General features: G+C 49.8%; 2 protein-coding genes across 5 annotated transcripts in view; one reads left to right on the top strand and one right to left on the bottom strand.

The window, feature by feature from the left end:
- The window catches only part of FOXM1 (forkhead box M1), a 222,687-nt gene that overhangs the window by 34,206 nt on the left and 173,173 nt on the right, over positions 1 to 15,308 (top strand). The window lies entirely within an intron of this gene.
- TSPAN9 (tetraspanin 9) overlaps positions 1 to 15,308 on the bottom strand; it is a 129,299-nt gene that overhangs the window by 69,839 nt on the left and 44,152 nt on the right. For 2 of the 4 annotated variants that reach the window (XM_077301816.1, XM_077301814.1), the window contains exon 2: positions 9,374 to 9,453. In XM_077301816.1, the coding sequence (XP_077157931.1) occupies positions 9,374 to 9,436 (63 nt within the window). In that variant the 5' untranslated portion in view covers positions 9,437 to 9,453. Of the gene's footprint in view, positions 1 to 9,373; positions 10,348 to 15,308 lie in introns of those variants that run through there. The other 2 variants (XM_077301812.1, XM_077301815.1) reach the window with 1 other exon arrangement.

The following is a 15,308-nucleotide window of genomic DNA, read 5'->3' as shown; positions in this document are numbered from 1 at the left end:
GCCAGTGAGGGGGCGCTCACCACCTCCTTAGGCAGCCTATTCCACGGCTGAACTACTCTGACTGTGAACATTTTTTCCTGATATCTAGCCTCTATCGTTGTACTTGAAGTTTAAACCCATTACTGCGTGTCCTCTCCTCTGCAGCCAGCAGAAACAGCATCCTGCCCTCCTCCAAGTGACAACCTTTCAAATACTTAAAGAGGGCTATCATGTCCCCTCTCAACCTCCTTTTCTGCAGGCTGAACATTCCCAAGTCCCTCAACCTATCTTCATAGGGCTTGGTCCCTTGGCCCCAGATCATCCTTGTTGCTCTCCTCTGTACCCTTTCAATTTTATCTGTTTAAACGTAAACAGGATCCAGACCCAAACCGACTGCCAGGAGCACAGACCTGCCCTGTGCTTGAACTAAGAGGAGGTTTGTTTGCAAAAGGACAGGAAAAGGAATCCTTCCTTGGCTTGCACTTCTCCCCAACCTGGGAAGTGTCACATCCTAACCAGAGCAACGCGTTAAGTGGGCCTCACAGCCGCTTCAGGAGCTGCTTCCTTCCCAGGGGCAGTCGGATCCAGTCTTTGGGATCAGTCCTCTGAGCTGAGTCGCTTCACCCTCCTCCTAAGGAGCAGCAGGGCCCAGATCCTGTAAAGACTAAGCAATGGGGGGGGGTCCTGCTTCCACAAGGGAAGAGTAGCCGCGGGCTGCCTGCTTGGTGCCGTGGTTAAGACCAGTGGCCTCTACTCTGGAGAGCCGGGTATGATTCCCCGCTCCTCCTCCCCCAGCAGCCACACGGGTGACCTTGGGCCAGTCCTGGTACTCTCAGAGCTCTCTCCGCCCCAGCTGCCTCACAGGGTGTCTGCTGCAGAGAGAGGAAGGGTAGGGGAGCATAAGCTGCTTTGAGACTCCCTTTGAGGAGTGAAAACCTGGGAACAAAAAAGCCGCTCTTTCAACTACCCCCTCCCCCCCCCAGCTCTTGGCCTCATCCTTTCCCAAGGTCACAGCGGAGACGGAGGTGGGCACAGGACAGTTCTCTTTGTCTTAAGACGGCAACCTTTTGTCTGAGAATGAGAGTTCAACACAGAAGCATGATGAGTCTCAAACAAGCTCACTAGTATTTTGTTCAATGTTACTTAAGGCAACAGAATAAATAATTTCCTGCACTTTTAAGAACTACTGCTTTCACAATTCTCCTGCTACATTTTCTCCCAATATTACAAACAATTAAAAAAATAGCGGCTTGTCTGGAGACTTTATTTTGTCTTCACAACGAAAAGAACAGTATGCTTGGAGGGGCCGCCTGCAAGGGTTTCGAAGAGTGCAATGCCTGGGGTCCTCATGGCTGCTGCAGGAAAAAGTCCCAAAATTGAAAGTCCTACTCGAGAAAATGCTGACGCAGTAATGCCCTGAAACAGATACAGAAACAATAAAATGTTCTGCGTGTATTTTTTTGTGGCCGCACAGGGTGTCTGCTGTGGGGAGAGGAAAGGGAGGGCGACTGGAAGCTGCTTTGAGCCTCCTTCGGGTAGAGAAAAGCCGCATATAAGAAACTATTCCTCCTCCTCCTCCTCCTCCTCTTCCTCTTCTTCTCCTTCTCCTCCTCTCCCAAGAAGCCTGCTGCCTGCCCTCGATTTCTCTCTTTGTCTTACTGCTCTTTTCCCAGCAGTAGGCAAGACACCCCTGAGGAAACAGAGGGACTGCCCAGGAACCCAGAGGAGAGAGCAGCTGGCTGTGGAGACAGTGGTGTCCAAGCGCCACCAACCCATCATGGCCTCCTTGCTTTTTACCTGGTGGTGGCGGTGCTGCACAGGTGGCCACCAGGCTGTTGAACGGGCTGAAGAGGAGGAGAAAGGGAGGCGTTGGAAAGGACAGGGCAGCCCTTGAGTCTATCCCTCGCCCCAGGCCCAGGCCTTCCATATCCTCCAAGCACAACAACAGGGGCAAGGGCCAGGAGGAGGCCTCCTGTCAACAACAAGCCTGACATCTATTATCCCTTTCCTTCAGCAGCAGCTGGCTTCGTGCTTCTGTGGCTGAGAGTACATCAGAGTAGCTGGGCTTAACCAGCACTTCTCCCTCTGCAGCTGCCCAGCCCTCCAAATCACAGTCCCAGTACAGAAGTGAACCCGTGGAGTTCTGCCCTGGCTATGAAAGACCTGAGAAAGAGGCAAAACAGCTACTCTGATGTGCTCTCAGTCACAGAATCCAGAATCCAGCATGGCCTGGAGGAAATTCACAGTGGTGATCAGCAATTCCTTGAGTATGCAAGGAAGGGCCACAAAAGACAAACACTGAAACATCCCTTCCTGCGCACCCACTCACAATCTGCCTAAGCTCATAAAATCAGCATTACCATCAGAGTACTATCTAGTCCAACACCCTGTACCCCCTGTACTATGCAGGACACTTACATCCCTATTGGGGGATATGCTTCTAGGTAACACTGTGTGTGAACGAGACCTTGGGGTACTTGTGGATTGTAAACTAAACATGAGCAGGCAGTGTGATGCGGCGGTAAAAAAGGCAAATGCCATTTTGGGCTGTATCAACAGGGGCATCACATCAAAATCACAAGATGTCATAGTCCCATTGTATACGGCACTGGTCAGACCACACCTGGAGTACTGTGTGCAGTTCTGGAGGCCTCACTTCAAGAAGGACGTAGGTAAAATTGAAAGGGTATAAAGGAGAGCGACGAAGATGATCTGGGGCCAAGGGACCAAGCCCTATGAAGATAGGTTGAGGGACTTGGGAATGTTCAGCCTGGAGAAAAGGAGGTTGAGAGGGGACATGATAGCCCTCTTTAAGTATTTGAAAGGTTGTCATTTGGAGGAGGGCAGGATGCTGTTTCCGTTGGCTGCAGAGGAGAGGACACGCAGTAATGGGTTTAAACTACAAGTACAATGATATAGGCTAGATAGCAGGGGAAAAATGTTCACAGTCAGAGTAGTTCAGCAGTGGAATAGGCTGCCTAAGGAGGTGGTGAACCCCCCGCCCCCTCACTGGCAGTCTTCAAGCAAAGGTTGGATACACACTTTTCTTGGATGCTTTAGGATACTTTGGGCTGATCCTGCGTTGAGCAGGGGGTTGGACTAGATGGCCTGTATGGCCCCTTCCAACTCTATGATTCTATGATTCTATTATTCTATCGCTCATCCACTGTAACCTGTCACCCCTTGAACTTTCACAGAACCAGCCTCTCCATCAGATGGCTATCTAGTCTCTGCTTAAAAACCTCCAAAGATGGAGAACCCACCACCTCCTGAGGAAACCTGTTCCACTGAGAAACCGCTCTGTCAGGAATTTCTCCTGGATGTTTGGAAGGAATTTCTTTTCAATTAATTTCAAATAAGCGGTTCTGGTCCAACCCTGTGGGGCAATAGAAAACAACTCTGTTCCATCTTCTCTATGACAGGCCTTCAAGTATTTCAAGATGGTGATTCTATCACCTCTTAGTTGTATAATGTAGGCGTTGGATTACAAGGTGATCATATTGTGATATGTGGTTCTCGATGGGGTACAGAGAAATTTGTTATTTAGCTGATATGGGGTTCATATATGAATGATTTGCCCTTAGTGTTGTAGATAATACCTTGGCCACTTCTAGGATGATCTCTGGATCCCTTTAATCTAAAATGCTATGTATTATCTGGTTCTCATCTACACTAGTAAATTTCAGTTTTTTCAGTATTTGACTAGTGGTTTTTGCAAGTGGTTTTGCATATCGGACACTAATAAGATCTACACATGGGGAGGATTCCCCGATACTGAACAAATGCTGTTGAACTCAGTATGTGAACATCTATGTCCTCCATTCTCTGCATCATTTACCTCATGATTGTTCTTTCATCTTGGGTAAGAAGCAGGTAGATATCCAGCCCAATGCACTGCAGTTTCCCTAATATCCTCTTATTTGCAGCTTCCAAAAACTAGGGGCCATTCCGCACCAGGATCTATGTGGCAAATTGGTTGCGGGACGAAAAAATGCCATTTTAAATAGTGGAATTCGTCATTATGCATACCTGGCTTTGTAGTGGAATCCAGTTGCGTTTCTATCGTTTCCCACAGGTTTCCAGTCTCGGCAAAAATCGCTAGCCAGGAAGCGATATTGCCGAGCTCGTCCCGCTCCTGGCCGTCAAGCAGCCAATGGGCGGCCGTTATCATGCTCCCAAACAGCCCCTTTCCTTTTAAGGAAGTTAAAAAAAAAAAACACGTTGCAACGAATCTGCGTTGATTCGTTGCAACGGCGAGACCCATCTAGGTAGCAGGTGGTGTTTGAGCTGCCGTTTCATTGTTGCCACGCTCCTCCTGAGTGAAAAAAAAATAACCCCCCCCCCCATCGGCACAGGCGCGATTTTCAGCCGAAAATACAGAAAAAAATAAAGGGAAAATAAACCAGCAAACGGGGCTGTGCGTTTCGTCCTTGGTGACTTAAAACAGCTCTGCAGACAGGGAAGCCTCGCTGGGTAAACGAAGGCTTGCCGGTGCGTTGATCTCCGCTCACTCGGAGAAAAAAAAAATGGCAATCGCTTCACCGGAAGATCAGAGGAGAGAGCTAGGGGGCGGGACTTTGCAGTAACCGCAATAATGGTAACACACAGAACTTTTTCACTAGTGTTGCTGATTGGTTGCAAGAGTGTGGCGCTTTCTGGAGGGTGAATCCACTTTTTGGGATTTCCCTGAAAGCGCTACAACGAAGCGCTTTTTGCGGATCGGTTTCAGGAGTGTTGCAGATTGACAACAACGTTGTGCTTAATGGCAAAACTGTAGCGATTTCAATTTGTAACCATTGTGCTATTTTGGATGAGTTCGGAATGGCCCTAGGAGTTGTCTAACAGATTATAGAGTAGAGAGTTTGGTGCTGCATGAAAGTGTATTTTAACCAAGTATTTAAAGGTGTTTAACCAGGCTCCAGTTTCAAGAGTTTGCATGCAAAGCTCTGCTGCAAGTGTAACGTTTGCAATACAGCTTGCTACATTTAACAGCCTTCTAAAAAAGGAAGATTGTTGGCTTTCCAACTTGCTGTCGAATGAAGCAATCCATGCAAAAACTCCATACAAAATCTGTGGACCTATTTTGGCTTTATAAATTCTTAGAGTGATAGAAATATTTTTATTTCCCTTCTGCTGGAAGAACTTTACCAGCAGTGCTGTTTGCCCCTTCAGATTTTAGGATTTTTTCCTCTATGGTTTACCCATTTGTTGTTGTAGCTTAAATTAATCCCAAAATATTTGAAGTGGTTTACCTGTTGTATTTGTTTCCCCTCACTTCCCAGTGAGACTAGAATCCTGGTTTTGTCATATCAGGCCCACTCGCAATCTTGATAAGATTACTGTATCATCTGCATATACCAATACCGGGGTTGACCTTAACCCACAAAAGGTGGATGTTCATTTACTTCTTTAAGGCGATCAGCTAGGTTGTTTAAGAAGAGGCTAAACAGGTGCGGAACAAGGATACAATCTTGCTTAACTCCAATATTTATGGGTATTTTGGCCATAAGGTTCCCATCCATCATATATTTGATCTGACAGAAGTTATTGCTATGAACCTTCTTAATAAAAAATAACAACCGTCTATTTTGAGTTATTCTTATTTATGCCAGACTGTCTCCCTTGGTATGGATTGATAAAGGCTATGAATACTTTGACCCTTTATGGTTTTAAATATTTTTCGGCAAGTGTGGAAAATACCATGAAGAGATCTGTTGTTGTGCTTCCCTTTCTGAAACCAATCTGCTCTGGCCCAATGATGTATTCATTTATAATCCAGTTTGTTAGTTTTATGGCTGGCATTTTGGCATAGAGTTTCCCTATATTTGAGAAGAGACTAATTGGCCGATAAACAGGTGAAGTGCCGGAAGATTGGTTCAAGAAGGGGAAAAAGGAGGATCTGGGTAACTAACGACCCATCAGTTTGACAAAATTTTAGAACAGATAATCAAACAGTCAATCCTTGAGGAGCAACAGTGGGTAGCTATAATTACTAAGAGTCAGCATGGATTTATCAAGAACAAGTCACATCAGACTAACCTTATCTCCTTTTTTTTGAGAAAGTTACTACCTTGCTAGTTCAGGGGAATGCTGTGAACATAGTTTACCTTGATTTCAGTAAGGCTTCTGATAAGCTTCCACATGAAATTCTTATTGACAAGCCGGTAAAATGCAGTATGGATCCTATTACTGTTGCCTGGATCGAGAACTGGTTGACAGATTGCACCCAAAGGGTGCTTGTGAATGGTTCATCATCTTCTTGGAGAAGAGTGACGAGTGGAGAGCCTCAGGGATCTGTCCTGGGCCCTGTTTTGTTCAATATATTTATTAATTATTTGGATGAAGGAATATTATTGATTTATTACTGGCCACTCCCTGATGGCCCATGGCAAGTTACATACATCTGAATAAAATCCCATTAAACCCCATTAAAATCCCAGACATAAAATAACAATCATAAATAAAAAATCAGAAGGAAGAAAGTACGGCGCAAAAACAAACCCTCACTATTCTCAGTCCCGCCCAGAAAACATCTCATAGAGGGGGTGGGAGGGAAGAGGGTGCAGATGTCACTGGCAAACCATCACTCATAACGCTGTCCTGGAAGGGGGGCCATAGAGATCTCCCTGGCTGTACCAGGGGGCTCTTATTAAATTTGCAGATTACACTAAACTGGGAGGGATAGCAAACACACTAGAAGACAGAACCAGTATACTAAATGATCTTGACAGCCTAGAAAACTGGGATCACAGAATCATAGAATCAAAGAATCATAGAGTTGGAAGGGACCTCATGAGGCATCTAGTCCAACCCCCTGCATTATGCAGGACACTCACATCCCCTATGTGCAGGGGGTTGGACTAGATGACCTTGGAGGTCCCTTCCAACTCTATGATTTTATGGAGCCACTGGGAGGTGGCCTTGTGCTCCAGGGCTTCATAAGGCATCAGCTTCACCCTCCTCCACCTTCTCTTGCTTGTGGAGCAAGAGAGCAGCCTCTGTTTTTAGGCTGGACTAAACGGAGCCTCTGGGCTCTGCGGGGGTGGGGGTGGCGTGTGGGGGGCGGGTACACAGACATCGCTGCCAAGGTTGCCTACGAGGAGGGCAATGCAAGGATTGGACTCAACGGAGTGGGCCAGAAGAACCTGACTGCCTTGAATGACAGCATTTCCACACTGGAATGAAAGCATGAATATCTGCTCTGTGCCTTAACCTCAACCGTCCTCATAAACTAGGGGGGACATTTTTAAAATTTAGAATATAAAATAATGTCACAGAGTCTACATAATATGGTCAGAGTGACGGTGATCGTAGAGATGTCTGGGCGGGGTAATGACAAGACAAACTTACACCCCCAAGCTTTATGCTGCATTTATTCCTGCCTTTGACTCTAACCCTTGGGATCCTTTCCCCTTGCATTCGGTATGTCAGATTCTCCAATGGACCCCCTTCACTTCTGCTGCCAGCCAAACTAAACTATCTGAAACATGCAGCATTAATCCCCCTTCAAATGGTTGGTCCAGAAGAGTCATTCTGGACTTTGGAGTTCTGCACACGCCCTAAAGACGCAGCGGGAAGCAGCCGCAGCAGCCCTCGCCCCCCCGTCACCCTGAGCAGAACAAGCAGCTGCACACAAGGGCTGCCCCTCCATGGGACCACAGCCCCAGAGCAATTTTAAACTTTTCACGTCACCCCCTCCCCCAGCCCAGCCCTGTGATGGCGGACGACAATCAACCACGGCTGCTGCCACGGGGACCCTCGTCCTTCACAACGTGCCACAAAGGGCTCGAGAGACCCTCCGTGCGGGAGGGAGCAAAGGCCGCAACCCCCCCCCCCCCCGGGACAGAGGCCCCCGGAGGCTCCTGCGAGGAGCAGGCCCAATCAGGGCAGGAGCACAAGTATTTCAGGAGCAAGTGGCAGTCATGAAAACGGCACATGGGATGCATAAAGTGGCACAGAAGACAGGCAATCGGGAGTTTTACACCGAGAAGAAGAAAACACCCCATCTGGCTAATTCCCTGGAAAGCCAGTCTCTGCACCTCCTTCCAGTTCAGGAAATATTTCACCTCACGAGAGCAGGATGGGGGTGCCTACCTGTGTGGGGCAAAGAGAGAGCTGGGGGGGGGGTGGAATTTAAATGACAGAAATGGAGCAAGGGGGGACTGAACCCCCCCCTCCCCAGCTACAGTCCCGTTTGGGGTTGTCCCCCTGCTGTGCTCAGCTTTGACCCTCTTGCCCTCAGATCCAGTTTGGCCCCCAGAGTGGAAAGGGCAGCTGCCAAGGAGCAAAAGGCCCTTCTCCACCCTGTCCTCAGCCTACATGACGCAACACAATCAGCGGCTACAGAAAAAAATCATCCTGGCCCACTGGGATTTCTGACACCTGGCAGATGACGAAGAAAAAGAGCGGGTTTTTCTACCCCAACTTTCACTACCCGAAGGAGTCTCAAAGCGGCTTCCAGTCGCCTTCCCTTTCCTCTCCCCACAACAGACCCCCTGTGAGGGAGGGGAGGCTGGGAGAGCCCTGACAGAACAGCTCAAAAAGGACTGTGACTGGCCCGAGGTCGCCCAGCAGGCTGTGTGTGTGTGTGGGGGGGGGGCAGCTTGGCTCTCTGGATTAGTGGCTCCTGCTCTTAACCATGGCTCGAGGCACGCATGGATGGATGACCTTGGGGAGACAGTCTGATGTGCTGAGCATGGGGAAGGCGCTTCCTGCTCACTCAAACCTGCTGCCGTTTGTTCCAGTGCAACCTCACTCCACGCGGCACCCATAGTTCAAGCAGTTGGAACTTAAATCAATTCCCTTGCCTTTTTTTAAGTAGAGCAATTTGCTGACTGCTCTTCTCAGCCTGGTGTGGCTTCCTGGTGTAGCCTGCCTGGCTGGATCCATGGCCACCCTCCCCTCCGGCCACCGGGACGAGCGAGGGGGAGGCAAAATCCAAGGTGGCTCTCCTTTGGGCCACAGTCGGAAGGGGCAGGCTAGCGGGAGAGGGCCTGGAAAGTCACTTGCCACTTCCGTTCCTGCTTTAGGCCAGACTGCCAGATTAGCAGGGACAGCTGAGAGAGGCAGAATGTGAGTGCTGCACCCCGGGGAAGGAGGGAGGATGAATGCGGGTCATTCTGGCCACTCCAGGGGAGGAGCCCCTCCCAGGCCGCCTTCCCAGGGCCCCTCCCACCATTCTCCTCTCTGGCCAGAGGACACCGGAGACAGAGAATCGGCCCCTCCGTCTGCCTGCAGCATCCACTGAGCCCCGTAGTCACTCCGTGCCGGTGGAAGCAGCGAGAGGGAGGGGAGGAGGTAGGTCTGTGTGCTTCTTCACCCCTATGCTGGGAAGAGACGCTCTCCTCAAAATGCCACCGGGATGAAGGAAGACAAAAGAACATGCAGTACTCACCCAAAACATTAAATTGAACAGGAACATCATGTACTTCAAACAACACAAGCAGCCTCTGGCCATGCTGCACTTCTGAAATTCTAGGAGGAAAACAAAGGATAGATCCAGGTAAAAGACCACGTATTTGTTGCCTTTGGGTGCATGGCACTTGTCACTCTTTGCGCCGGTCCCAGCAGCCGCCGTCCCGGCTCCAGCCGCGGGGGGACTCTGCTTGCGGGATCCGGCAGTGCCGTAGAAAGCGCCGGCCGTGAAGCCTCGGCCAAACTGCCTGCCGGAGGTAGATGCCTTGGCCGAGTCGGAGCCCTGGCTCTCCAAAGATGGACTCCGGCGGATGGAGGACTCCTCGCTGCTACTCGACTTCTCCATGCTCGCCCTTGCTGCAGTGCGCAGACGGAAGGCTCAGCATCGCTCGCAGGTCCACGCCACGCTTTGCCCCAGCTCCACCATTCACCAGAGGTCAGCCGGCTGGCCGGCTTCTTCAGGCTTCTCCCGCGTCTCCAGTCCGGCAAGCCGAGCCAGGCGTCGATGGCAAGAAGCCCTGCATTTCCCTTCTCCCTCTTTCCCACCCCCCTCACCCCAAGGCAGGCTGGCCCGGGGGCAGCAGCGAGGGAGATTTATGCGCCCGGGGGGGGGTCACACAGCACCACTACACCGGCTGCCTGGCTAGTTCTGCGATGCATCCTTCCTTCCGCACCGAATTCAAAAGGGCCACCAAGTTCCGCTGCCCACCCGCTGACAAACGGCCGTCTACGGGCAGCAGATGGTCCTCGTCTCCATTTCCACGGGGGTTTGGATTTCCCCTGAGTGCCCCTTTAAGGCGCTCGCTTTCCCTTCTCCCTTCTCGCCTCTGAACGCCCAGGGCTCCGGCTGCTCCCCCCTCCCCGGGGGCTGCCTCTCATTTCGCTCTTAGGTCACTCTGCCTCCCTCTCTGCTCTGCTGCTGCTGCTGGCCTTTCCCACAGAAGCCCTTGATGTCGCTCTGTCAGGTCATCAATCCCCCCTCCCCCCTTGCACAAGCCCCTTCCCTCCTGCTTTGCATCCTGCCAATCAGGGCAAGCCTTCCCCTAACACACACACACACACACACACACACAAGAGGATTTCTCCCCTCCTCTATGACATAAGACCTTTAATAGGATTAGTGTTACTCTTTTGACTACACAAGTACAGAACAAGAAAATCATTTTTCAATGTCAAGTGTTGTTAACTGTTGATAAATTTGAACTACCAGGTGGGTAACAATATTCGTCTCATGTAAAGAGAGTCCAGCAATCAGCCATGGATGCCAAAGCATTCTTCTGCCCCCCCCCCCCGACTTAATGGGCAGCAATGGCACCCGTTCAGATTTCTTGATGCTTAAAACATAGCCCCAAGAAACCAGCCATAGCGTGCAGCTTGCTCCTGCTGCAGAGCTGGCAGACAGCGTATTCGGTTGCCGAGCCTGCTGCATGACACCATCCAGCATGGCAGAATGTGCTCTCACGGAGACACACAGAAGCATGCTTCTTAAATGCTCATCTGCTAACCTGTGCAGCTATGAAGCCAAGGAGGTAATATTCATACACAGGGACAGGCACATCAGAGAACACGGCAGGGCAGAAACAGGCTGGCACTCTCTGCCCCTTCCCGCCCCCCTCCCCCCAAATATACACCTTGGGTGTTTCAAGTGACTGCTGCCACCGGGAAAACGCTGCCTGTAGACCAGTGCCCTGAGAAGAGGGCTTGCAAGCAAGCAGCAGAAACGCCTGCTCCCAGCTGAGCTTGGGCCTGGCCACCTGGGAGGAACTGGAAGCCCAGCCCCCATCTGAACCAGCTGCTACTGCCGGTGTGGATCCGGCTCCCGGACCGATGCTGGCCCCTGGCTCACGCCCTAGTCGATTCAGGGGCTACCTGCCCATAGACAAGGGAAGGGTTGGGAGACAGGGCAATATTCACAGTCCTTCTACCCTCCAGCCCAGGACCAGTCATGCGGGAGAGCGTGGCACCAACAACTGATTAATTAATTTATTAAATACACTTTTATACCGCCACTCCCAGCATGGCTGGCTCATGGCACTTTACATCCCATAAAACATCCATAAAAACATTGATAAAACCCCATAAAAATATCAAAACTAGTTACATTAATACCCCCCAAAGACAATCATAGAATCATAGAATCATAGAGTTGGAAGGGGCCATACAGGCCATCTAGTCCAACCCCCTGCTCAACGCAGGATTAGCCCTAAGCATCCTAAAGCATCCAAGAAAAGTGTGTATCCAACCTTTGCTTGAAGACTGCCAGTGAGGGTGAGCTCACCACCTCCTTAGGCAGCCTATTCCACTGCTGAACTACTCTGACTGTGAAAAACGTTTTCCTGATATCTAGCCTATATCGTTGTACTTGAAGTTTAAACCCATTTAAACCCCAGAGTCCTTTCCTCTGCAGCCAGCAGAAACAGCATCCTGCCCTCCTCCAAGTGACAACCTTTCAAATACTTAAAGAGGGCTATCATGTCCCCTCTCAACCTCCTTTTCTCCAGGCTGAACATTCCCAAGTCCCTCAACCTATCTTCATAGGGCTTGGTCCCTTGGCCCCAGATCATCTTCGTCGCTCTCCTCTGTACCCTTTCAATTTTATCGATGTCCTTCTTGAAGTGAGGCCTCCAGAACTGCACACAGTACTCCAGGTGTGGTCTGACCAGTGCCGTATACAATGGGACTATGACATCTTGTGATTTTGATGTGATGCCTCTGTTGATACAGCCCAAAATGGCATTTGCCTTTTTTACCGCTGCATCACACTGCCTGCTCATGTTTAGTTTACAATCCACAAGTACCCCAAGGTCTCGTTCACACACAGTGCTACCTAGAAGCGTATCCCCCATCCAGTAGGCATGCTTTTCATTTTTCTGACCCAGATGCAGAACTTTACACTTATCTTTATTAAATTGCATCTTGTTCTCATTTGCCCATTTTTCCATTGTGTTCAGATCTTGTTGAACTCTGTCTCTATCTTCCGGAGTATTTGCCAGTCCTCCCAATTTGGTGTCATCTGCAAACTTGATGAGTAGTCCCTCCACCCCCTCATCTAGATCATTAATAAATATGTTAAAAAGTACCGGGCCGAGCACCGAACCCTGAGGTACCCCGCTACTCACCTCTCTCCAGTCTGATGAAACACCATTGACAACAACTCTTTGAGTGCGGTTCTCTAACCAATTCCCTATCCACCTAACTATCTGAAAATCCAGATTGCAGTCCTTCAACTTATCCATCAGAACATCATGGGGAACCTTGTCAAAAGCTTTACTAAAATCCAAGTAAATGACATCAACCAAATTTCCCCGATCCAGCAAACCTGTTACTTGGTCAAAAAAGGAAACTAGGTTGGTCTGGCAGGACCTGTTGGAGACAAATCCATGCTGACTTCCTTGGATCACCAAATTGTCCTCCAGATGTTTGCAGATCGCTCCCTTTAATATCTGCTCCATTATCTTCCCCACAACAGAGGTCAGACTCACTGGTCTGTAGTTTCCCGGGTCATCCTTCCTCCCTTTTTTGAAGATCGGAATAACGTTTGCTCTTTTCCAGTCCTCCAGGACATCTCCAGTCCTTAAAGAGGTTCCGAAGATGATGGACAAGGGCTGTGCAAGTTCTCTGGAAAGTTCTTTGAGTACTCTCGGGTGCATTTCATCCGGACCAGGGGATTTGAACTCATCCAGTGCAGCTAAATGCCCCTCGACCACCTCTCTATCCATGTTAACCTGCCACCCAGACACTATCCTTTGGCTACAGCCATCTCTAGATGTGCCTAAACACTTTGACCTGTGGGAAAAAACAGATGTAAAATAGGCACTAAGCCTTTCTGCTTTCTCTGCATCTTTCGTTAGAGTTTGTCCATCCGCACCCAACAGCGGGCCTATTGCCTCCTTTACTTTACGTTTGCTCCTCACGTAACTGAAAAATCTTTTCTTGTTACAATGGGCTTCCCTGGCCAATCTTAGCTCACTCTCAGCTTTGGCCTTTTTGATGATTGATCTACAGTGCCTAGTAACCTGTAGGTACTCTTCTTTAGAGCTCTGTCCTTCCCTCCATTTCCTGAACATTTTCCTTTTCTTTCTTAGTTCCTCTTGAAGTTCTCTGTTCATCCAAATAGGCTTCTTAGAGCTCCTGCAGTGTTTTCGTATTTCTGGAATAGTCATTGATTGAGCATGCAATAGCTCTTGTTTGAGTAGCGCCCACCCTTCACATGCTCCCTTCCCTTCCAGCATTCTCGTCCATGGTATGACACTCATCATGTCTCTGAGTTTATTAAAGTTTGCCCTACGTAAATCCAACATCCGCGTCTGGCTACAAGCTTCCTTGGCTCCCCATCTCAAAAGGAATGGCAGTAAATATACAAACATCTCCTCCACATCTCAATGCTGCTGGCAGCGACCATCAAGCCGTCACTATTTATAGCTGAAGTAACATAACATAGAGCCTCTTGTGGCACAGAGTGGTAAGGCAGCAGACATGCAGTCTGAAGCTCTGCCCATGAGGCTGGGAGTTCAATCCCAGCAGCCGGCTCAAGATTGACTCAGCCTTCCATCCTTCCGAGGTCGGTAAAATACTCATTTTACCAACCTCGGAAGGATGGAAGGCTGAGTCAATCTTGAGCCGGCTGCTGGGATTGAACTCCCAGCCTCATGGCTTGCTGGGGGGTAAACGGTAATGACTGGGGAAGGCACTGGCAAACCACCCCGTATTGAGTCTGCCAAGAAAACGCTGGAGGGCGTCACCCCAAGGGTCAGACATGACCCGGTGCTGGCACAGGGGATACCTTTACCTTTAACATAACATAGGAAAGCAGATTGCCCGAACATGGTCTAGCACCTAGCCCAGGAGCCTGAGGGAGGGGGAAGGGGACCCAATCTCATAACCCTGGGCTCTCCACCCGGCCTCAACCAAATGCCTGGCGGAATAGCTCAGTCTTGCAGGCCCTGTGGAACCCTAAAAGCTCCACCAGGGACTGCAGCTCTTCTAGGAGCTCTATCCACCAGGTAGGGCGAGGACCAAAAAAGCCAAGGCATACCTCCTGGGGCCCCAAGATGACCAGTAGATTCATACCCACAGAGTGAACTTCCCTACAGTAGGGCATAAGCAGGTAAGCGGTCCCACAGGTAGGTGAACTCAAGCCACGTATAGCCTTAAAAGGTCAAAAACAGTGCCTTCATCCGGAAGCAAGCTGGCAACCAATACAGCTGTCTCAGCAACAGCTGGACATGGGTCCTCCAAGATGCTCCAGTGCGAACCCATGCAGCTGCATTCTCTAGCAGTTGCCATTTCCAGGTCAGGGAAAGGGTAGGCCCACATAGAGCGAGTCACAGAAGTCTAATCTGGAAGTGACCGTTGCATGGATCATTGTGGCCAGGTGTTCCGCAGACAGGTAGGGCACTTGTAGCTGTGCCTGGAGCAAGTGGGAAAAGGCCATCTGGGCTACCAGATGTTGTACAATGCCAGGTTAATTAACAACAAGACCTCAACTCTGAGAGACGATTTTGCAGAGCATGGGGTCAACCTGGCATGCGTGATCAAGACCTGTACTAAAGAAGGTGAAATCGTCACAATGAGAGATCTTGCTCTACCTGAGTTCACAGTCCTTCATCTTTTGGGTGAGCCAGTTTGGTGTCGTGGTTAGGAGTGCGGACTTCTAATCTGGCATGCCGGGTTCGATTCTGCGCTCCCCCACATGCAGCCAGCTGGGTGGCCTTGGGCTCGCCACGGCACTGATAAAACTGTTCTGACCGGGCAGTGATATCAGGGAGAGAAAAGCGGCATATAAGGACCAAATCTTTGTCTTCTTCCTTACTAGTTGACACTTTGTTGCCTGGGTTCCCCACAATCACACAGCAGCAGCAGCAGCAGGGAGGAGCTTGTGGAAAAAAAGAGAACGTCCAAAGACGCTTGGAAGG

The sequence above is a fragment of the Paroedura picta genome, chromosome 10 (genome assembly GCF_049243985.1).
Source record: "Paroedura picta isolate Pp20150507F chromosome 10, Ppicta_v3.0, whole genome shotgun sequence".
Classification (NCBI taxonomy): domain Eukaryota; kingdom Metazoa; phylum Chordata; class Lepidosauria; order Squamata; family Gekkonidae; genus Paroedura; species Paroedura picta.
Note: the sequence above shows the minus strand (reverse complement) of the source record. Positions and strands in the feature narration are given on the sequence as shown.